At 38.8% G+C, this 23,189-nt stretch overlaps 1 protein-coding gene and 1 pseudogene across 3 annotated transcripts in view; one reads left to right on the top strand and one right to left on the bottom strand.

Moving 5' to 3' along the window:
* The window catches only part of BMPR1A (bone morphogenetic protein receptor type 1A), a 160,480-nt gene that overhangs the window by 41,033 nt on the left and 96,258 nt on the right, over window positions 1-23,189 (bottom strand). For all 3 annotated transcript variants that reach the window (XM_037049381.1, XM_037049380.1, XM_037049382.1), the window contains one exon: window positions 3,642-3,859. In XM_037049381.1, the coding sequence (XP_036905276.1) occupies window positions 3,642-3,708 (67 nt within the window). In that variant the 5' untranslated portion in view covers window positions 3,709-3,859. The remainder of the gene's footprint in view (window positions 1-3,641; window positions 3,860-23,189) is intronic.
* LOC118989311 (PDZ domain-containing protein GIPC1-like) lies at window positions 22,105-23,052 on the top strand (annotated as a pseudogene).

Genomic DNA, 23,189 nt, shown 5'->3' with positions numbered 1-23,189 from the left:
ATCATGCCTATTGTGGCCCAACAGGATTTGGATTGTGTGTATCTACCTCTCCAACATCAATTCTCACCCCTTCCCCTCTATCATGCTCAGGCACACTGGCCTCTGTCAGTTCCCAACCACAAGTCCTGTGTTTCCAAAGCATAAAATTAAGAGACATGGGGTGGCTGGGGCTATATATTATATTTCAAGACAAACACATGCAAAAAATATTTCATAGCTTACATGCTTAGAAAGACACACACACACACAGACAAATAGCTGAAAGATACAAGTGACTATATATATAGGTGCATTTATACCAGGCCCCTTTGTCCTTAATAGAAGCTTTTGGCATCACTGATTTTACTCAATTTTCATTCCTGTTTAATAATTTTTCTTATCTTCCCAGCAATCTTTTGGATTCTTTTAGATAAAGAAGAGGAACTCCCTCTCCCCTATCCTTAAGATAAAATATTTACAAGAGGGATCAGAAGACAAAAGACAGGAGACACCAAAGGGATATCAATGCAATGCATGTACAAAGTAACCAACAAAAGTAGTTTTCCTTACTCTATGTGCTATGGAGCAATGATTACTGAAGGTTTTTTTGCAAGTCTTCCTTTCTCTGATTGGGAGGTTATATAGTACTAACCCTATTTCTTCCTCATCATTGAATACTGGGTGTGTTGGGCATCAATAATCTCTCTCTTAGACAAGCACTGCTGGACCAAGAAGAGTCACATCTGAACCTGATGGAGAACGCTACATACAACCCAAAAGTTATGGATTAGTAGCTGAGTACACTGGGCAGATGAAACTCTGCATTATAAATTCCTGTGAGAAGAAATATATCACATCAACATGAGCACTTTTAGCATGTACAAGTGAGAAATGGTATGCACAAAGCTAGGCAGACAAACATAGACAACAAATACTGTTAATTGTTCTATTCCCCCTTTACCTTGGTGCCTGTGCACACACACATTTTTTTTAAGTGTTTGCTTCTCCTCCATGTGACCCAGAGAGGCACAGCCCTACCCTCAGTAAAGATAACTGTCTAATCTAAATTTTAGTTCCATCCCCCTAGCCATTGTTTATACAAGAGTATAGACTAAATTCTGCCAGATAAAATTAGAAGGAAGTTTGTTGGGTAGAGGTACCTGGGGAAAGATTTCTTTACCAAGTAAAAGGAGACATCCAACTCTCTTACACTGAATGTTGTCAGTTCAAAGTTTCTACATCTGCACATTATACATAGCCCCTCAGCAGCCACTGTGGCCATCGAGTGAGTTAAACTATGGCTAAAATTGCTGTATGGAGAAGAGCATAGCTTAAACAGAGAAAGAACTGGAAGAGCCAAGGAACTAACCAATTGGAGCACTCCAATGTTCAGACTTCTTGATGTGTGACACTACATTTTCCTAGCTGTTTAATCTATTTTATTTATCCTGGGCTTTTGTTACTGAATGCTGAAAACATCTCGCTTAATTAAAAAAAAGATAATATCTGTTTCAAACTCTTTTAGTTGCCCAGTGGATTTTCTATTCCCCCATCCCTTCTGGTTTTCCTAGCTAACAGAATTCTGACTTAGTCTGGGGGTAACGTGTCCAACCCTAGGCAACGAATTTAGCTAGTAACCTAAGCTGACTATAGCAATTCTGTTTCCCAGTAACCCTAGCAAGTGTCTCAGTTTAACCAATAAAACAAGATGAAGTCAGCTGATGGGAGGTTAATTTCTGGGAACACTTTTGCTTTCTTGATATAAAGTCCAGCTGAGGCCAGGGCTGACCATTTCCCCATTTTCTCCTTCCCCCAATGCAAATAATAGCAGGCATTTTGTAACCCGGGGGAAAAAGTCAAGAAAATTACAGAGATGTCAACCTTGATAGTACTCAACTATTGAATAAATACCAGAAAACATCTATCATCTATGTAAATAAATAAATTTCTATTTGTTTACATCACTGTTAGGTAATTTTAACTTAAAGGTAACTCAAAATAAGGGCTAACAATCAGACGACATTCTTCTGTTGCAACTTGAGTAACTTTATCTCAAAGTAAAAGCACTATAATCCATATCAAAACATTTGGTTCTCAAAATATTACTGTTCTTATTTAGGATAAGTGTTATTATCTCCATTTTCTAACAAGGTACAGGAAAACTTACTTTCTCAAGACACAACTCAAGATAAAGATGGAGCAAAAGTCAAATTCACTTCCATTAACATTACTCTACAATCCTACCTAATAATCTCTAAAAATACCATTTTTCCTTCACTGGCTTTCCCCTCTACACTGGTTTTAGTTCTTTCTTTTCTTTAAGAGCAAATGTTTTTATCTTACCATTTAAAGCTACTACAAACTAATCTTTTTTTGAAAGGAATATAATGAATTTTGTTCTTTGTCAAAGAAATATAATTCTAATTAAGATTTTCCACTTATGCCTGATAATTAGTTACCAAATTATGTCATCTAAAAAAGTTAAGTATAGAACAACCTGAATCAGGGTGGAGAATGAGAATCTTGTACCTTATTGCCTCTGTGTGAACTACATAGATTAAGTATTTTGTAAATACTAAACAGAGATTAGCTGGGAGTGAGGTAGTAAATATGAATGTTATTTATTCAACTCATCTTCCAAATAACAGCTGCTAAAAGGACAACAGATGCTAAAATAAAGGTGTTTTATTAAATAACATATTTCATTCAAAATGTGGCTTTTACAAGAGGGCTTTGTATTCTGAGCATAGTAATAGAAGGGTAGCATACCTAAGACAAAATACAAAGAAGCTACAGAATTCATTATTATGTTTACAGTTTAAAGTGAAAATATCAAAAAATTTATTCTGTTAATCATCTTTTTTCTTGTTAGTAGATATTAATCCATATCACAATGAACAAAACATGAATGAGTAATCCGTAAAGTCATAAATTTAACATAATAAAGATGTCCAGCAAGTTCTATCTGAAATCCTTTTGCAAAATAGTACTTTCTTTTTAGTTTAAAATATTGTCCTGATTAAATCATACAGGGAAAAAGCTCATATGCAAATACAGTCCACCTGATCCTAAGAGTTATCACAACTTCCTGTTTGAAAGTTCCAAGCTATGAACACACCAGAGTAAAATTACAATAAGGGTCTTAAAAAAAAAGAGTACTTAATGAAGAAATTCTAGTATTCAGCACACATAAGTGCCATTTATATTTCTGAAGTCTTTTAACAATGATTTTTAAAATTATTTACATTTATTCCTTATTGTACTTTAAAGGAGACATGAGTTTTAAACTACCGTTGTCTTAAGTATCTAATTACTCTGTGCCTTAGGCAAATAGGTCAGGCACTTTATTTTATACTTTATCTCATTTAATCCTCCCAAGACCTGACACTACATATCATACACCTATGTCATGAATAAGAGAATAAGTTCAGAGAGGCTGAGATTTTACAAATACTTGAAAATGTTTCTATCACAGTCAAGTTCAAAATTTATTTGGGATATTTGTTCTTTGCCAACTTAGTTAAAAATTATGCGTGATACTGGGCCTAAGTGATCAAAAAGTACATGAGTTGAAAGAACAGTTGTAAGAAAAAAATGCTTTTTTGACATACAGAAATAAATTATTTAAAAAGTTAAGATTGCTTAAATGAACAGTGGTTTACCTTGAACATGAGAAATGATGAATAGATAGGCTCCCAACAATCTGATGTAAATATATAGCTGAGTCATTGTTCAATTTTAATGTTTCCTGTACACTGCCACCTGTAATAACTGGTCTTGTTATGGCACTAATTAAATGACTTTTATTCAGTGAGATCTTCTTGTAAAAGGTCTTAATGACTTTACAGTGACTCCAATTTCCACTGCTTTTTCCTTATTCCTGAAAGACAAAAATATGAAAAAGGTAATGAATATGACTGAATTCTTAAGTTTTCAAAAACAAAGAGAAAAAACAAATGCCTAAAAATAACTTTTAACAATGAAATACATTTTTAAAGATTAAAGCTATCTTTGTTCCGTTTAAAAAAAAAAAGACACTATAATACAAAAGTTTAAATAATTTAGTAATGGGTAATGACCTCCCCTGACCTTAGATTAACCATATGTAAAACAAGAAAAATACACTAAATAATCTCGACAGTCTTTTCTGGCTGAACTAAAATAATTACTTTTTAACTGCCCAGAAAATTTCTAAATATATTAAAAACAATACAGGAAAAGTTGAATTTAAAATACTATACTATTCATATTAATAATCTTTCAAATCCTAGTAGCTGTGATAAAAATGTCTTGAATCTTTCTAATAATTTATTCTATAGATAGAAGAGAAAGCCTACCTAGAAAATCACACTTAAATATGCTGAATGCATTATCATTAAAGCAAAACCAATAGAAATGTCCCTTAAATAAAATTATTTTCTTAAAATACTGCAAATCTGTCTTTATTAGAATAAAATTGAGCTTTCAATATGGATGAGGTGAAACATAACCTCTCTAGTTAAGATTCAGCCATTATAAAATAAACAGGTTAACACACAAAAAAGGCTAGTCTGTATAAACGTGAATCTAATTGTTTTCTTTCCATCCTATTGGTTCAGGCAATTTGATTTTATTGACTTCAGCCTGAATTCTTCTAAAAAAATCTATCTATCTATCTACCTATTTATTTATTTATTTGTTTGTTTATTTTCAGAGACAGGGAAAGGGGGAGAGCAAGAGAGGAACAGAACCATCAATGTGCCATTACCTCTTGCATGACCCAAACAGGATCAAGGTACGTGGCTGTGACAGGAATCCAACCAGCAACCTTCTGGTTTGCAGGAGGAAGCCCAACCAACTAAGCCATACCAGTTAGGGCCAGCCTGCACTATTCTTATGTATGACACAATGCTGGCATAATTTTTATCATAGATAACCTTAGCTTTCTATTTCACCTACCTAAGAATTTTTAACTTTTACTAGCTCTCCAAAGGCACTTACAGTATTAGGGAAATAAGGTTTACAGTGAGATGTCATTTATATTGTACATTTTATATATGGCATAGTTCTACAAATCTGCAATTTCTCACTTCTCTATTGTAGACTTAATTTGCTTCCCATATACATTGTGCTGAGAGAGTAAAATGTAAAGTCCAAAATAATCACAGAATAACACCTACAATGTGACAACACCATTTCTTGGGGAAAGTTGGCATTATAAAATTATGATTCTAGGAACACTTGTTCCAAGTTCCAAATTCAAAAGTTTCCAGTCTATATCCAACCCTGTTCTCTCTCTATTTCTATTTGCCTATTATATATCACTACTAGGATTATACCCCACCTGTCTAAGTCAAACTCACTAACTTTCCTTCTGACTCCTTTAGACCTGCCTCTTCCTCCTTCCACTTGCTATCACAGTGAAGGGTGAAGCTCTCTGTGTAGTCACCCACACCAAAGACCCTGGCATCATTTCTGCTTCCCTTACCAGCTCTAGCTCTCACTCCCCCACAACACTTTTCCTTACTAATTCATTCACTCACTTATTCACCAACAACATTTTTGAGTACATATTTACCTGTAAGCATAAGGTCCTAGTAAAACGAACATGAGCATGACTCCTGTTTCAAGGAGCTCACAGTCTTGGGCAGGAAACCGATTGCTATGTATGACTGATTCCATCTTTCAGTGTCAGTTTCTTCATCAATTTATTTAAACCTAAAACGTGGTCTTGTCTCATTAGAGGTACAACCAAGGCACCTTGTAGGGTGGTCGATGAGACTCTAAGCACCTGCCACACTCACAGTCCATCTCCAAGCAAAAGTATTATGTGTGATTTCTCCTAGAGCGGCATAAATATCTGTCGCTACTCTGGGTACAGTTCAAATCCTGGATCTGCCTTAAAGAAGTAACCTAACCTCTCTAGATGAGTTTCCTCATCTGTAAAACTGGAATTATATTATTAACAATTACTTTGAAAACTCAGTTACATGACAGCTAACACATATTCATGGCAGCATTATAAATGCTTTGAATATATCTACCAACTCATTACAACTACCATATACGATAGGTACAATTATCATTTAATTTTTCAGATGAGGAAACTGAAATAAAGTAAGAAATTTGTCAAAGATCAAACAGTTGCTAAGTGGCAGGACTATAATTCTAATCAAGAAGATCTGCCCTGGCTGGTGTAGCTCAGTGGACTGAGTGTGGGCCTGTGACCCACATGACCGTGGTTCGATTCCCAATCAGGGTACATGCCTGGGCTGCAGGCCAGTTCCCGGCAGGGGACACACCAGAGGCAACCATACACTGATATTCTCTCCTCTCCTTCCCTTCCCCTCTAACGATAAATTAAAAAAAAAGAAGATCTGATTCCAGAGGCCAGGTGTTAACTGCCTGCTGGATATTTTATGTACATAACATTATGTAAACTACACATCATAAAGTATTTTGGAGAGTGGTACAGAGTAGGTGCTCAATACAAATTTCCTCATTGCATACATGTTTATAACACACTCACCAACTGGGCACAGGAAATAACAGATGCTATCTATGACAATCCAATCTGCAAGAAATTTTTATAGACTAAAAAACCTGTAATAACTTATGTGAAGAACAGCTATTGGCCAAGGAAGGTCTAAAGGTAAAAATGATTTCAAATACCCCATTTGTAACTTAACATGAAAATCCCTAATTATTAAAATAAAAATGCTATGATTATAAGCTCGCTATGCATCAGCACTTATGACAATTGCTAAGACATGAGTCAATCTTATCAAGCATTGATTGAAGCACACTGCTATAATCAAAGAGAGTAAGTAACCACCTTACTTTATGCCACCTGGTTGGGCCTCTTAAAAACCTTAGAAAAGAATGACAGGAATGAAAATGATAAAGAAATTACTATACTTGAGATACAACTGAAAGGACTGGAGGTCTTTCTCTTAGAGTATCAAAAAAACAAAGTATGAATGCACTTTCGTCAACGACATGACAGGCATGATGGAAATGAGACTAGACTAATTCAATGATTCATCAGATACCTTCCAACTCTGAAATCCTGTGTGATCAGTATTCTTGCCATTGAATGTTAATTTACTGTATATTAACATGCCTATTATATGCATGATTCTCTTAGCAAGAATAGAGCGATGAGAGCAAAACAAACCCAGCTTTCATGGAGTTCAGTCATCAAACAAGACAAGATATTCAGACATCAAGCAGGACAATACAAATGACTGTAACTTGCAGCATCAAAGAAAGAAAAGTGCTAGGTCCTGGAGGGACTTAGTGAATGAGTGATCTAATCTAAACTGGATGGAGAGGTCAAGAGAATAATGAGAAGCGACATTTAGGTTGAGATCTGAAGAATAAGAGTTAGCTAAAAACAAAAGGGGAGCTAGTGTTCAGGCATAAGGAATAGCCTGTACAAAGATCTTGAGGCAGGAAAGAGGAAAGAACAATGTTCAGAATAAGGGGTGGTGTGGTGGAAGATGAGGTTGAAGAGACAAAATACAAAAACCAAGTCAAACATAATCATACAAAGGAGTCAGAATTTAAATCTAAGGGGGATGGGAAGGCAATTATCAGGTTTCTATGTCATGGACTGGAAAGGACAAAAACAGAAGCAAATAGACTAGTGAGAAGGGTACTGTAGGAGTTTAGGAGAGGTATGATGGTAGTTAACATTAGGGCAGTGGAAGTGCTACGGTGGCTGAATTCAAGATATACTTCAAAAAACAGACTCAGTAGGATTTGGTAACAGATTAGATGTGGGGAAGTGAGGGGTCAAAGAAGATCCTTACATTTCTGGCATGAGCAAGTATGTGTAATGGGGACAAGTGGATTTTTAAGGGAATGAGGAGAGAGATGAGGGATTAGATTTTGGAACAAAGGGAATACCTAAAGAGCATTTGGTTCTCAACTTTAAAGGAAACATTTGGAACTGACGATATAAATCTGTTAGGTCAATTGTACAGAAAGAGATTTAAAGTGATGACTCTGTACGAGATGGCCTTCTCAGAACAAAGAAGGGGGCCCCAAACACCAGTGTTCATTTAAAAATCAGATTAATAAAAGCATTAACATCACATGTATGTATTTGGCATTCACTGATAAAATAAATTCATGGTCCAGGGTCCATCAGAACAGTAGTACTAGTTTATATTACCACAGCGAGACTACAAACTATAGTTCATAAGTGATTATTTTTTTCAGTTAAAAAAGTATCTACCGAAAGATCATTGCATGATCTAAAATGTCCAAAAATGCTAATACCACCTTCAAAAGGAGGATCCTAATTCCCTCCCATGAATTCCCACTTCTAACAAATAAAATGGAAACAAAGGAATGTAACTTCTGAGGCTAGATTCTAAAAGGCACTTCAGATATTGCTCCTTAGAATACTCTCTCTGAGGGAAGCCAGGTTAAATGTCAAAAGGAGACTCAAGCTGGACTCAAATCTGGTCCACTTCCTTGATTTGAGTCCCAGTTTCCTTTACATCACTATTAGTTTCCTGTGCATTTCCTTTCATTTCACTTAGCTTAGCCTTCATTTGTTCCTCTAATTTTTGACTAAAAAGTCAACCAGTTCTGTGAGCATCCTGATCACCAGTGTTTTGAACTGTGCATCTGAAAGGTTGGCTATTTCTTGGTTGCTTAGAATTATAGGCTCTGGGGCTTTGAGCTGTTCTTGAGCCATAATGTCTTGGTCTGTTTGCATCTGTTACGTACGAGGGGTGGAGCCTTTAGGTGTTCACCAGGGCTGAGCAATCCAGTGTCTGGGTTGTGATGCTGTATGTGGGGGCGGGCCGGAGAGGGGCTATGGTGTTTGTTCAGCTGTCTCAGATTTCTGTCCCCTCTGCAGCTTCCCACAAGCAAACTGCGCCCTTCTGGTGCTGGTTCCTGGGTGTGTTGGCTTGTGTACCCTCCAGGACCCTGTATGTCTCTCCAATGAACTCTCTGTGAGCCTGGGAGCCTCTCCTGGCACCTTGACCCCGAAAGTCTCTCTAATTCATGCTTTCAGGCTCTAATTCTCATCACTGGGGCCCTAGCCTCAGTGGTCTGTCTCACTGTTCACTCCTTCGCTTGGTTTATCTGCATGCTAATGTGTGACCTCGGTCAGCCAGCCACCCTGCACCCTCATTGAGTCTGCCCATTTCCACCCCACGCCTGGGGTCCGCCAAGCACTGCCTATTACGCTCCTGGGTTCTTCCAACTGAACAATCTTTCCTGCCTGACCCCACTCCACTGCTGACTCCGCCCCTCTTACCAGCCCGGCTGAATGGTTTGTTGTTGTCGGACTTCCGTACAGTTCAATTTTCTGTGTTTTGGCTGCATTTTTATTTTTTACTAAAACTTCGTTGTCTTTAAACTTAGTTGTGCAAGGATGCACAGTGTTTCCACCTACGCCTCCATCTTGGCCAGAAGTCCCTGTTTGAGATTTCTGTTTCTTTTTGACGTAGGCCTGTAATGCTACAAAATTCCCTCTCATGACTGCTTTTTCTGTATCCCATAGATTTTTGGTGGCTGCGTGTTCACTCTCATTTGTTTCCGAGTAATTTTTATTTCTCCTTTGATCTCATTGGTCATCCATTCATTGTTTCATAACATGCTATTTAACCTTGCGTTTGAATGTTTTTGAGTTTGTCTTCACTGTAGTTGATTTCTAGTTGTATGCCATCGTGATCCAAGAAAATGCGTGTTTTCAATCTTCTTAAATTTACGGATATGTTTTGTGTCCTAACATGGGTTTTATCCCAGAAAATGTACCACATGCACTTGAAAACAATGTATATACTGCTACTTTGGAGTGAAATGCTCTGAAAATAAAAAATCCATCTTGCCCTAGCTGATGTAGCTCAGTGGATTGAGCACAGGCTGGGAAACAAAGAGTCGCAGATTTGATTCCCAGTCAGGGCACATGCCTGGGTTGCGGGCCAGGTTTCCAGTAGTAGGCATGGAAGAGTCAACCATGCATTGATGTTTCTCTCTTTTTCATTCCCCTTCCCTTCCCCTCTGCCTAAAAATAAATAAATAAATATTTTAATAAAAAAAAATGCATCTTGTCTAGTGTGTGATTTAAGGCTGCCATTTCCTTGTTGATTTTCTGTCTGGAAGATGTATCTATCCATTGATATAAGCGAGGTGTTTAAATCCCTTACTATCACTCTATGAAATCCTTTACTAATCCCTCTACTATGCCTAAATGTTTATAAGAGTTATATCCTTTTGTTGGATTGCTCCCTTTATCATTATGTAGTGTCCTTCTTTGTCTCTTAATATAGCCTTTATAGATTTTGTCAGATATAAAGGTACTGCTATTCCACCTTCTTTTTCATTTCGATTTGTGTGAAATATTTTTCCTATCCCTTTATTCTTAAGTGTATATGCATTTTGAGATGGGTCTCTTGTAGATGGCATATATCTGAGTTTTGCTTTCCTATCTGTTCAGCTACCCTATGCCGTTTGAATGGAGCATTTAAACCATTTACATTTAAAGTCACTATTGATCCTGACTGGTGTAGCTCAGTGGATTGAGCCTGGGTTGGAGGCCAGTCCCTAGTACAGGGCGGTCGAGAGGCAACCACATGTTGACATTTCTCTCCCTCTCTCTCTCCTTCTCTTCCCCTCTCTCTAAAAAATAAATAAATAGAATCTTTAATAAAAGGTAAAGTGACTATTGATAGGCATATATTTATTGCCATTCATTCTTTTAACTTTATCCTTGTCTTTCTTCTTCTTCAATAAGGCCCTTTAAGATTTCCTGCAATACTGGTTTGTTAGTAACAAACTCCTTTAGCTCTCTCATGGCTGGGAAGTTCTTTATCGCTCCTTCAATTTTAAATAGCCAAATTTTAAATATCATTTAAAAATGACAGCCAAGGCTATCATTTAAAAGTAGTCTTGATCTCACCTTTAACAGGAACTTAAACAACAAAACAAACAAGCAAGCAAAATATAACCAAAGACATTGAAATAGAGAACAGGCTGACAGGGACCAGAGGGGAGAGGGGGAAGAAGGGTTCCTTTGCAGGAACAAGTATAAAGGACACATGGACAAAAACGAAGGGGGATGGAAATGGGAGGGAAGTGGGGAGCTCTGGGTGGTGGGGAGCTGGGATGGAGTAAAACAGAGAAAACTGTACTCGAACAATTTAAATAAATAAATACACAAACAAACAAACAAATAAATAAATAAATAAATGTGGTCTTGATTGTGGATCACCCTTGCTTTATATCACTTGAATATTTCATGCCTATTCCTTCCAGCTTGAAATGTTTATGTTGAAAAATCAGCTGACAGTCTTATGGGAGCTCCCTTGTAGGTAACTATTCTTCTCTTGCTGCTTTTAATATTCTCTGTCTTCAACCTTTGACATTTTCATTATGATGTATATTGGTGTGGTCTCTTTGGGTTCATCTTGTTTAGGACTCTCTGTGCTTCCTGAACTTGTTTGCCCTTCCTACATCAAATCAGGGAAGTTTTCCATCATTATTTATTCAACTTGGTTTTCAATCCCTTGCTCCCTCTTTTTACTCCTGGTACCCTATAACACAGGTTTTGGTTCACTTCACGTTGTCCCACAAAAGCTTTAAACTATTCTCAACTTGAAAACTGTTTTTCCTTTTTGCTGCTGTGTGTGTGTGTTCTGCTACTTTATCTTTCAAATCCCTGACATGATCCTCTGTTTTATCCAACTTACTGTTTATTCCTTCTTGTGTTTTCATTTCACATACTATATTTTCCATTTCTGACTTTTTAATGGTTTCTATATCCTTTTTCATGTTGTTGTAGTTCTAAGTTTCTTGAGCATCCTTATAAGCATTCTTTTGAACTCCGTATCTGGTAAGTTACTTGCCTCCATTTCATTTAGCTCTTTCCAGAGATTTCTCCTGTTCTTTCATTTTGGGATATGTTTCTTTGTTCCCCCACTTTGGCTGCCTCTTTATGTGTGTTTCTACATATTAGGTACATACAAATCCCACTTTGGGTAGGGTGGCCTTATGCAGTGGTGTCTTGTTGGACTCCACGGCACAGTCTCCTCACTCACCTACTCCAAGAATGACCCTTGTGTGGGTTACATGGAAACTCCTGGTGGAAATGAGTCTCAACTGCTATTGGCTTGTTCCCATTTGGAGCTGACCCTCAGGCTGGCTGACTGTGTGATTCAATCCTAACCACAGTGTACAAAGCTGCTATGCAGGTGCTAAACACTCAGAGCAGAATCTGTCTCAGCAGCTTCTGGTGCCTGCTGAAATATCCCTTTGGATATTCTACCAATGAAGCTAATTCAATCCTGCTCTGATGTTGTCTCAAGCTGGTCACTGGGTATGCTGGTTCTGGGGCCTTTTAGGAGGGACTCAGGTGCAGACCAAAGTCAGACACTGCCTATGACTGTCCCTGGGCAACCTGTTTGGAGCTACAAAATGATTACAATTTGTGGCTGCCTCTGCTGGGCCTGGGTGTGTATGATAAGAACAAAGCTGCACATCAAGGATAGCTTTTACCAGCACTGGGACCAGGGGCAGGTCAGTGAAAGTCTGAAAGAACACCAAAATCTGCCTCCACCTTTGCTTGTTAGGACCACTTACTCAAGGAACTTCTGCCAGTACTTGAGTTGCATGTGAAAGGTTCTCAGTGAGTCATCAGGTAAGGGCGAGGGTGATCGCCAGATTCATACAGGTTTAAACCTGGTGCCAGTGTCTGGTCTAAGATAACTCAGCAAATGTCCCAGGGGATACCAAGTCTAGCTGCTACCCTATGTGTATACAGACCTTTGTGGTGGGACAATGTCACATAGAGTAGTCAGGGTGAGGCCAGGAGAGTTTATCAGTCCGAACAGACCAAGATTTGGCCATGTGAATGGCAGGCCATGCATGGATTGGGCATGTGGTAGAAAAATTTCTCCTGTCCTAGAGACACACAACTCAGTCTGTCCCAAATTCTTCCAGGGCCTGATCTCAGCAGCACAAGGTCACTGGGAGTTGGGATGGAGGTGGGGGAAGCTGGGGATGTGGCCCCCACTCCTAAGGAACACAACTCAGCCTGTTCTGGGTTCTGCCCAGACCCGGACAGAGCAAAGCTGCAAGGAGTCCAGAGGGTGTGGTTTCTGGGAGCTTAGAGGGTGGGGATAGCAGATCTCCCACAAAGGTGAGGTGTCAGTCAGGTTGCGTGAAAGTAGAGGGAATGGTTCCTACCTCAAAGCCACAGAACTCAATTACTGATACCCCAGACCTCTACACCAGACAACTGATTCCTCAACAGGTCATGAACTCCTCAGGGTAGGGTGACAGGGAATTCACAAAGTATAGCTATTGCATTCCCCCTGCCGGATGCTGTAAGGAGGGTAGTGTGCCATTTAAGAAAGATGGTATCTGCTGTCTCAGAGAGGGACTCAGCACAGGGGTCCTGACAGCTGTCCCTTCAGGTTCCTCTCCCAGGCACAAACCCCAGATTCTTCTCATGTGACTCCAGTCTGCTCCACCCTTCCTCCACGGAAGCCTTAGGTGAACAGCTGCAAACAAGATTTTATGTGTTGTCCCTTTAAGAGGTCACCTGTGGCTCTGGCAGCCTGCCGCCTGTCCCTGGCAGAGAGAATTCCCAGATTTATACAGCCAGATGTTATATGAGGGTCTCTTCCCTGCTAGCTATTGTTGTTAGGGCTGGGGAGCTCCCAGCCTGGGTTTCCCTGGGAAACCATTGCAGCTGAGATATCCCTCTGGAATCTCAGCCCCCACCAGTGGATGTGGAAGGCCAGCCCTTTTTACATCTCCACCCTTCCTGCAAGTCTCAATGTGGCTTCTTATATAAACTGTTGGTTGTAAGACTTCTCTTTAGCTAGTCTTCAGTTGGCTATTCAGGTTGCTTGCTCTATATTTTAGTTGTAATCCCAGTTTGTTCCTAGGAGGTGAATGTAGCTTCCACCTACTCCACCACCACATTGGATCCTCAAGGCTCTTTTTTTTTTTAAGTGGGAAAAACTGCCACTAGTTCTGCACTCTGACACTGGCCCTTTAAAACTATGTATTTCAAAAAGATCAGATGAGTTGGTATCCTAGATGAAGGGCACTTTTTATATAACATCCTGGCAAATTTAAGAGAGTGAATTCTGATGGCAGTCTACTGGTTTTATGGAGGTGAGGAGTCAATGTCCCAGAATTTGTTTACCTGGTATGGAAATTATTTCAAGCTGAAAACAATTCAAGTTAAACAAACTCAAGAAAAGGGCTTTTTTCCTTCCCTCTTACCTACAGACATTTTGATAGAGAAACCTGCTTCAGGAAGGGAACCTTAGCATATCTTTAGCACGTATGAATTAAGTGTGGCATATAGGGAGGATTCAAGCAAAAACTTGTTGCTAGATCCCCTCTGGGTACTACTGTTTCTGGTGGCCCTTAAAGATTTTGTTTACCAAATGTTTGCTCTTTCCCATCTACTTGTGAATTGCCTTCCTCCTTGATCCAAAATAACATATATACCTCATTTTGTCTTATTGTCTTTGGAATTTCTATGCTAATATGAATTCTCCCTGTGTGTGTATTAAAATTTTATTTTCTCCTATTAACTGCCTGTATATCTTTTGAATTATCTGACCTGCAGAAGAACTGAATGGGTAGGGGGATAATTTCCTCAGCATGGAAAGTTATATATATCAGCTCTAGTATCTATGTATCTAGTATTTGGTATACTAGTATGTAGTATAGTATATCTATTCTATATACTATATACTATATAATAGCTACCTAGTATATACTAGATATGTAGTATACCTAGTACCTAGTATAGTATAGTTTCTAATATCTATGTATTTGCTATGTAATTTTGGAAAACTTACTCAAGCTAAATAGGTTTCGCTTTCCTTAGCCACTAAATGGGGATAATATCGCTAACCCAAATGAGTTAGTACCTTGCACCTACCTCAGTATTAAACATTTGATAAGTAACAGATGTCAGTTGTTATTGCTGTTACTAATAACATAAATGCTGATGATGTTCCCTTTATTTGCCCTACCATATTAACTGTTTCTGTAATTATGACATAATTATATAAATTAATTAGTGCAAATAAATTTCCTTTGCTATATATACAGATAGGTATAGTCTCTTCTTCAGGAAAATAAAATCAAGAATAAAGTAAAAAATGTTAAAACTTTTGCAAACACTAAGAAGGCTGAACCAACAGTTCAATCAGGAAAAAAACAAACAAATGGAAAAGGCTGAGGTCAGCTGAAAAAACAGACTGAGATCATTCTTTTCTCTTCCAGTTAATCCCCCACTCTTAATTTTTACTTTCTGGTACTGAGGTTTGGGTATTTTCAACAAACGGGCCCGCTGCCAAATCCATCAAGCAGTAAGGAAAAGACCCAGCTCCCAGAGGCCCCCCTCCCCCTAGGCAGCTCCAGGCGCCGGGTCTAACAGGCTTTCTGAGAAGGCCAGGACTCACTGCAGACTTTTTGGCTCCACAGCCATTGTTTGCATGGCTGCTTTGCTCCTTATCCAGACCTTGGATTAGCATAGGAATATTGTCCTTTTCCTTAACAAGCAACTCATCCATTCCCACCCACCCCCATTTCTAACCTCCAATCCCACTAATCCCCAATCCCACTAATTTGGGGATTAGTATATATACACACACATGACTGGAGCAAATCTACTCATGGTTATTTTTATATCAGCATGAAAAACAATTTCACAAAAATCCAAACATAAACCCTTAAGAAAACAACATGCTTAAATAAATAGTTATGCAAGTGTATCTGTGGTAATACACAGGAATCTCATCAAAAAGCCTGCCTTAGAGTCCATGCAGTAGAAACTTGTGATGGATGAGACATTCATAAGGAGGTCTTTGAAAAGTCAGAAAAATTAGCAAAGAGGACCAACCACCTAGCTAAATTCTGACCTATAGTAGGAATGGCTAAGTTCCACTTTAAAGACATTTTTCACTGCCACTTCTTCACCACCTAGAAGTCACTAATTTCATCATCACCCCTGAAATCACCTTTCAACTAGACTACCTTTTCCCAATGCTCACTTAATTATTCAAAACAAATTTAACATATTTAACATTTGTATTTCTGTTCAATTATCCCCTCTTCATTCAAAATCCTTCTGTGCCAAAACTACTGTTCCCAATACAAATGGAAATTCTGTGTAAAAAACTGGGATTCTACAGTAAGTAACCTCATAGGGTGATATGATAATAAATTCCAACTAGGCAGGTCCTGGTGGCTAGGCATGTCCAGGCATACAAATTCTTTTTTTCAATTATTTATTGATTTGAGAGAGAGGCACAAGAAAAGGGAAAAGGGGGAGGGATATATAGGTGTGTGTCTGTGTATGTAAACAGAGAAACACTAATTTGTTGTTCCACTTATTTATGCATTCCATTAACTGCTTTTTTTATGTGCCCTAACCAGAGATCAAAACTGCAACTTTGGCTTAAAACTTCTGTAATGCAGGGTTTTAAGCAAACCCTGTCCATTGTTTCTGTACATCTAGGTTAACACACCTTTGAAATACACCTTGACTACTCTCAAGAGAGCACATAATCTTGTTACCTACCTTGTAATCCAGTCCCTACCTTGCTTTCTCCAGTCTCCATACAATCTTCCCTATGTTCTCTCCTTAATTTCAAATGTATAAAAGAAACTGAAAACTATTTTTCTCCTGAGCATTTGAGATCTTGCTTCCCAGGCGTATGTCATCAGTTTGACCCAAACCACACACACACACACACACACACACCCTCATAAAAATTCTTTACAAGTTTGGACATTTCTTACATTACACCATCAACACTTCCAAACACAGAGAGGAAAGACAAACTAGTATGGCCTTATACATAGCTGATGCATTTATATGTTTTATACTTATTGCTAGGGGCCTCAATATTAAATGCACAAGAGAGGGTCACAAGATAGTAACGGAGTAGGAGGATCCTTCTCGCACCTCTTCCCAGGACCAAAGGGGAAATAAAACTAAATTGAGGAACATGCACCTTGAATTACCAACTTAAAACTATCTGAAGAGGAGACTTAACCAAGAATGGGTAGAAACCACCTCGACACCACACCTTTCATGATGTGGTTGGGGTTGAGCCACTCAGTCACCCAGCCAGAGGGGAGAATCCATTCATGAATGGGCCAACAGCAATCAAGATCCAATTACAACAGAAGAGCCCACATAAACCAAACAAGAAACATTCCTAACCATCCAGATCAGGAGATCAGTGAAACTACACAACTGAGTCCCATAGGTATCCTACTACGTAGGCCATACCAGGAAGACTGGAACTCAAAGCAATTTTATCTAATACATAAAAACAAACACAAAGAGAGAACTAAAATGGACAGAAAAAGAAACAACCCTCAAATGAAAGAAAAGGAGAAATCTCCAGAAAAAGCTAAATAAATGGAGGCAAGCAATGTATTAGACGTGGAGTTCAAAGTAACAGTTATAAGGATGATCAAGGAACTTAAGTGAGAACTAAAAGGAGCTTAATGGGCCCTGGCTGATGTAGCTCAGTGGATTGAGCGCAGGCTGCGAACCAAAGGGTTCCCAGTTCGATTCCCAGTCAGGGCACATGTGGGTCAGGTCCCCAGTGGGGGCAACGTGAGAGGAAACCACACACTGATGTTTCTCATTCTCCCTCCTTCCCCTCTCTCTAAAAATAAATAAATAAAATATTTTAAAACTAAAAATACAAAATAAAAGGAGCTTAATGGGAACTATAAGGAACTTAGTAGAAACCAAATCAGCATGAAAAAGGACACAGAAACCATGAATAAAAAACCATAGGACATGTATCTGAAATGAAAAATACAAAAGAGAGAATTAAAAGTAGGCTGGATGAAGCAGAGGGTCAAATCAGAGATTTGGAAGGCAGGTAGAGAAAAACACCCAATTGGAGCAACAAAAAGAAAAAAAGACTTAGAAAGAATGAGGATAATGTAAGAGAACTTTGGGACAACATGAAATGCAACAAAATCTTCATTATAGGGGTACCAGAAAGAGAATAAAGAGCTTCAGATAAAAAACCTGTTCAAAGAAATAATGACAGAAAATTTTCCTTACCTGGTAAAGAAAAAAATTTACTTCCAGGTAAATTCAGGAAGTACAGAGGGTCCAATCAAAACACAGTCAAAGGGACCCACACCAAGACACATTATAATTAAAATGGCAAAATTTAAAGATACAGAGAGACTCTTAAGGGTGGCAAGAGAGACACAGTTAGTTACCTAACAAGGGAGCTCCTGTAAGTGTCAGCTGATTTCTCAACAGAAATACTTCAGAAGAGACTGGCATGAAGTATTCAAAGTAAAGAAAAGAAAGGACCTGCAACCAATACTACTTATTTAACAAGGCTATTATTTAAAACTGAAGGTGAAATAAAGAACTTCGCAGACAAAAAAAAAAATAAGGCTAAACGAATTCATTACCGCCAAACTAACATGTCAAGAAATGTTAAAAGGACTCCTTGAAGAAAAAGAAACTGAGGCAGGGACATAGGCATGCAGGAAAAAAGTGCCAATGAATATCAGTAATAATCTTAAATGCCCTGGCTGGTATGGCTTGGTGGATTGAGTGCTGGCCTATGATCCAGGGAGTGGCTTGTTCAATTCCCAGTCAGGGCACATGCCTGGGTTGCAGGCCAGGTCCTTAGTACGGGACATGTGAGAGGCAACCACATATTAATGCTTCTCTCTTTCTCCCACCCTTCCCCTCCGTCTAAAAATAAATAAATAAAATCTTAAAAAATAATCTTAAGTGTAAATAAATTAAATGCTTTAATTGAAACATGTAGGATAGCTAAATGGATAATAAAACATAACCCATATAGATATGCTATCTAGAAGTGACTCATAACAAAGATTTACACAGGCTGAGTATGAAGGGGTAGAAAAAAATATCCCATGCCAATGGAGATGAAAAAATAGCCTTCAAAACAGAGGTCATAACAAGAGATAAAGAAGGTCTCTTTAAAATACTAAAGGGATCCACCCAATTAGAAGATATAACCCTTGTAAACATATATGCACCCAACAAAGTAGCACCTAAATATATAACGAAAATCTTGGTGGATTTTAAGGAAGAGATAGATAGTACTAAAATCCCCTGTGTAGAGGATTTTAATACCTCACTGTAATCAATGGGTAGACCTTCCAGACAGAAAAACAACAAGGAAACAACAGATGAATTTAACTGATATTTACAGAACATTTCACCCAAAAGGCAAGAATACATATTCTCCTTAAGTGTACATGGGACATTCTCAAAGACAGACCACATATTAGGCTGCAAAATAAGTCTTAACAAATCCAAGAAGACTTAAATCATATCAAATATTTTGTTAGATCACAATGGCATGAAAATAAAAATCAACCTCAATAATAAAAACTAAAAAATATTCAAATACATAGAAGCTAAATACATGCTATTAAATAATGAGTGGGTTATCAATGAGATCAAGAAAGAAATCACAAATTACAACTTAACAGGTGCACCAAGACAAAGAAATATGGCCCAAATGAAAGAACAGAGCAAAAGCTTCAGAAAGAGAACTAAGCAATGAGGAGATATCTGATGGAGAATTTAAAGCCCTGGTAATCAAAATGCTCACAGAACTGATTGAGCTTTGCTGAGATGAAAAACAAAACAAAACAAAACAAATGAAAGATACTCAAAATGAAATAAAGCAAAACATTCAAGGAATCAACAGTGACAGGAAGGAAACCAGGACTCAACGTAACAATTTGGAACAAAAGGAAGAAATAAACACCCAACTGGAACAGAATGAAGAAACAAGAATTCAAAGACAATGAAGAGATGCTGAGGAATCTCTGGGACAACCTGAAACATTCCAAAATCTGAATTGTAAGGGTGCCACAAGGAGAACAACAACAGCAAGAAATTGAAAACTTATTTGAACAAATAATGAAGGAAAACTCCCCCAATCTGGTGAAGGAAATAGACTTCCAGGAAGCCCAGAGAGTCCCAAAGAAGTTGGACCTAAAGAGCAACACACCAAGGCACATCATCATTACCCGAGATTAAAGATAAAAGAGAGAATCTTAAAAGCAGCAAGAGGAAAGGAGAGAGTTATTACCTACAAAGGAGTGCCCATACAACTATCAGCTGATTTCTTAAAAGAAACCTTGCAAGCAAGAAGGGGCTGGAAAGAAGTATTCCACACCATGAAAGGCAAGGACCTACATCCAAGATTGCTCTATCCACCAAAGCTTTCATTTAGAATGGAAGGGCAGATGAAGTGCTTCCCAGATAAGGTCAAGTTACAGGAGTTCATCATCACCAAGCCCTTATATATGAAATCTTAAAGGGACTTACTTATCTAAGAAAAAGTAGATAAAAAATATGAACAGTAAAATGACAACAAACTCACACTATCAACAAATGAACCTAAAAGACAAATAATGAAAACAAAAACTAAGCAAACAATAGAAGAGGAATAAAAGCAGAGAAATGGACATCACATGGAGAGATTTCAGTGGGGAGGCAGAAGAATGGAATAGGGGGAAAAGGTACAGGGAAGAAGCATAATTAGTAGGCATAAAATAGATGGGAAGAGGTAAAAAATGGTAGAGGAAACAGAGAACTCAAAGCACTAATACGTACAACCCATGGGCATGAACTAAAGGGGGGAATGCTGTAGGGTTGAGGGGTGTAGGGCAGAGGGGGGATAAAGAGGGAGAAATTGGGAAAACTGTAATCGCATAATTAATAAAATATATTTAAAAGTTTTTTTAAATAAAAAATTATTAGAAAACAAATAAAAATGAATATAAAACAACCCAAAATCTATGAATCACAGTTAAAGCAGATCTGAGAGGGAAGTTCATAGCATTACAGGCCTACCTCAAGAAACAAGAAAAACTTCAAATAAACAATCTAACCCTACAACTAAAAGTACTAGGAAAAGCCCAGACTAAGAAGGAAATAAGCAAGATCAGAGTGAAAATAAATGGCACAGATACTAAAAAAACAATCCAAAATATCAATGAAACCTGGAGGTGGTTCTTTGAAAAGAAAAATGAAACTGACAAACCTTTAACCAAAGTCATCATTAAAAAGAGAGGACCCAAAGAAATAATCAGAAATGAAAGAGAAGTGACAACTGATATCACAGAAATACAAAGGACTGTAAGAACCTTTGTACACTATGAACAACTATATTCCAAAAAACTGGACAACCTGAGCAAAATAAAAAATTTCTAGAAACATAACAATCTTCCCAAACTGAATCAGGAAGAATCAGAAAACATGAGTAGACTAATAACTAATGAAATTGAAGCAGCTATGAAGGAGCTCCCAGCAAAGAGACGTATTGACCAGATGGCTTCACAGGTGAATTTTACCAATCATTCAAAGAACTAACACCTATCCTCAAACTAATCAAAAAATGCAAAACAAGTGAAGACTTCCAAGTTCTTTGTAAGAGGCCTAATTTTAAAACCTGACAATGACATAACAAACAAAATTATAGGTCAGTATCTCTGATGAATATAGATGCTAAAATCCTCAACAAAATATTAGCAAACTGCATCCAGCAATATATTAAAAAGATCATACACCATGATCAAGTGGGATTTATCCTAGGGATGGAAGGTTGGTACAATATTCACAAATCAATAAATGTGATATATGACATACAGAAAATGAAAGATAAACATCACATAATCATAACAACAGATGCAGAAAAAGCATTTGGTAAACTCCAGCACCCATTTATAATATGAATTCTCAGCAAAGTGGAAATACAGAGATCATACCTCAACATAATAAAAGCCATATATGACAAACCATGGCCAACATCGTATTCAAATGGCAAAAACTAAAAGTGTTTCCCTTAAGATCAGGAATAAAAAAGCTGGGTGCATGCAGGCAGGCCACAGCACAATTAAGGAAACCAAAACCCTGCCAAGTAAATTGACTTGCCATGGCTACGCAGCTGGATTGCTCTGGTTACAGTGTTGACTGGAGACCTTGGGGGAGGCAACGATGGAAGCTAGAAGACCAGGAGTCAGTCACTGTACTACACTAGATTTTGAGGGGTACCCTCTCTACCCATTCCTCTTGCTGCTGGGTCTGGTGCACCAGAAAAAGACGCTACCTCTGGTGGAAAATGAAGAGCTGAGCCAGAACATAGTGGGCTGGACATACGGAAGCCAGGGCCCATGGGTGGAGGTGAGGCAGGGGTGAGCACAGATGAGCTTGCCTCTCCCTCCCTGGTCCTGCCTTGTGTTCCACACCCAGCTGGCTCATGGCAGTCCCACTGGTGGCATCACAGACTTTACCAATGTTAAGGAGCTATGTGGCAAAATTGCTAAGGCCTTCCAGCTGCCAGTTGAGGTGATGTTCCATACCCTCAACATCCACAAAGTGGACATGAACAAGCTCCTAACAAGCCAGATCAGGACGGAGGTCTTCATCTTTGTCCACATCAAGGGACAGTATAAGGAGATAAAGGTGTTCAAGTTGGAGGAGGTGCTGGGGGCTCATCATCTCGGACAACAGCTGGCTAAGCCTTCATCAAGCGCATCAAGGAGGGGAGTGTCAACCACTACATCCAGCTCATTAGTGTGTAGAACATGATCAAGACCATCAACAGGCTCAGCCTGCTGGGCGGTCAGCCCTATGAAGTAGCCCAGCTGCTCAATGAACTGCCCAGAGGTACACCATCACAATGAAGCTTACAGAACCCTGCAAAGCTTTTGACATGATCAGCAGGTGTCCAGGGGGTGGCCATCCTGACTCTGGCTGGGACCCCAGCTGGGCACTGGCCAAGGGACTCCTGGGCTCCAATCCTGGGGCCTGCCATGGTAGACAATCTGCCCTTAGCCTTTGAGGAAAGGGCAACTGAGAAAGAAGATGACCTGCTGGAGAGTTACATAGGCATCAGTGACACAGAGTTGGGGACCACCATGGTGGCACTTGGGGAGTACAAAGGGAACCTAGACAAACCGGCTGAGGCCCTGAATGAGTGGCTGGTGACTGCCTTCTCTGACGAGTCTGTCTTTGATGTCTGGAGCGCAACTGGAGATGCCAAGGTTAGCTCTTACTAGGGCTTTCCACCGGATCTTGTGATGACCTGATGATAGGCTGGTGCACTGGGGTGGAGACACCATGGACCAAGACTGCAGCACCTGGCCTGACATGGCCATGGTCCAGCAGTCCCAGGTTGATGTGAAGTGAATCTGAG

This window comes from Sturnira hondurensis, unplaced genomic scaffold, assembly GCF_014824575.4.
Source record: "Sturnira hondurensis isolate 20B ecotype Veracruz unplaced genomic scaffold, ASM1482457v3 Scaffold0006496, whole genome shotgun sequence".
NCBI classification, from domain to species: Eukaryota; Metazoa; Chordata; class Mammalia; order Chiroptera; family Phyllostomidae; genus Sturnira; species Sturnira hondurensis.
This window is presented reverse-complemented; position numbering and strand designations above follow the sequence as displayed.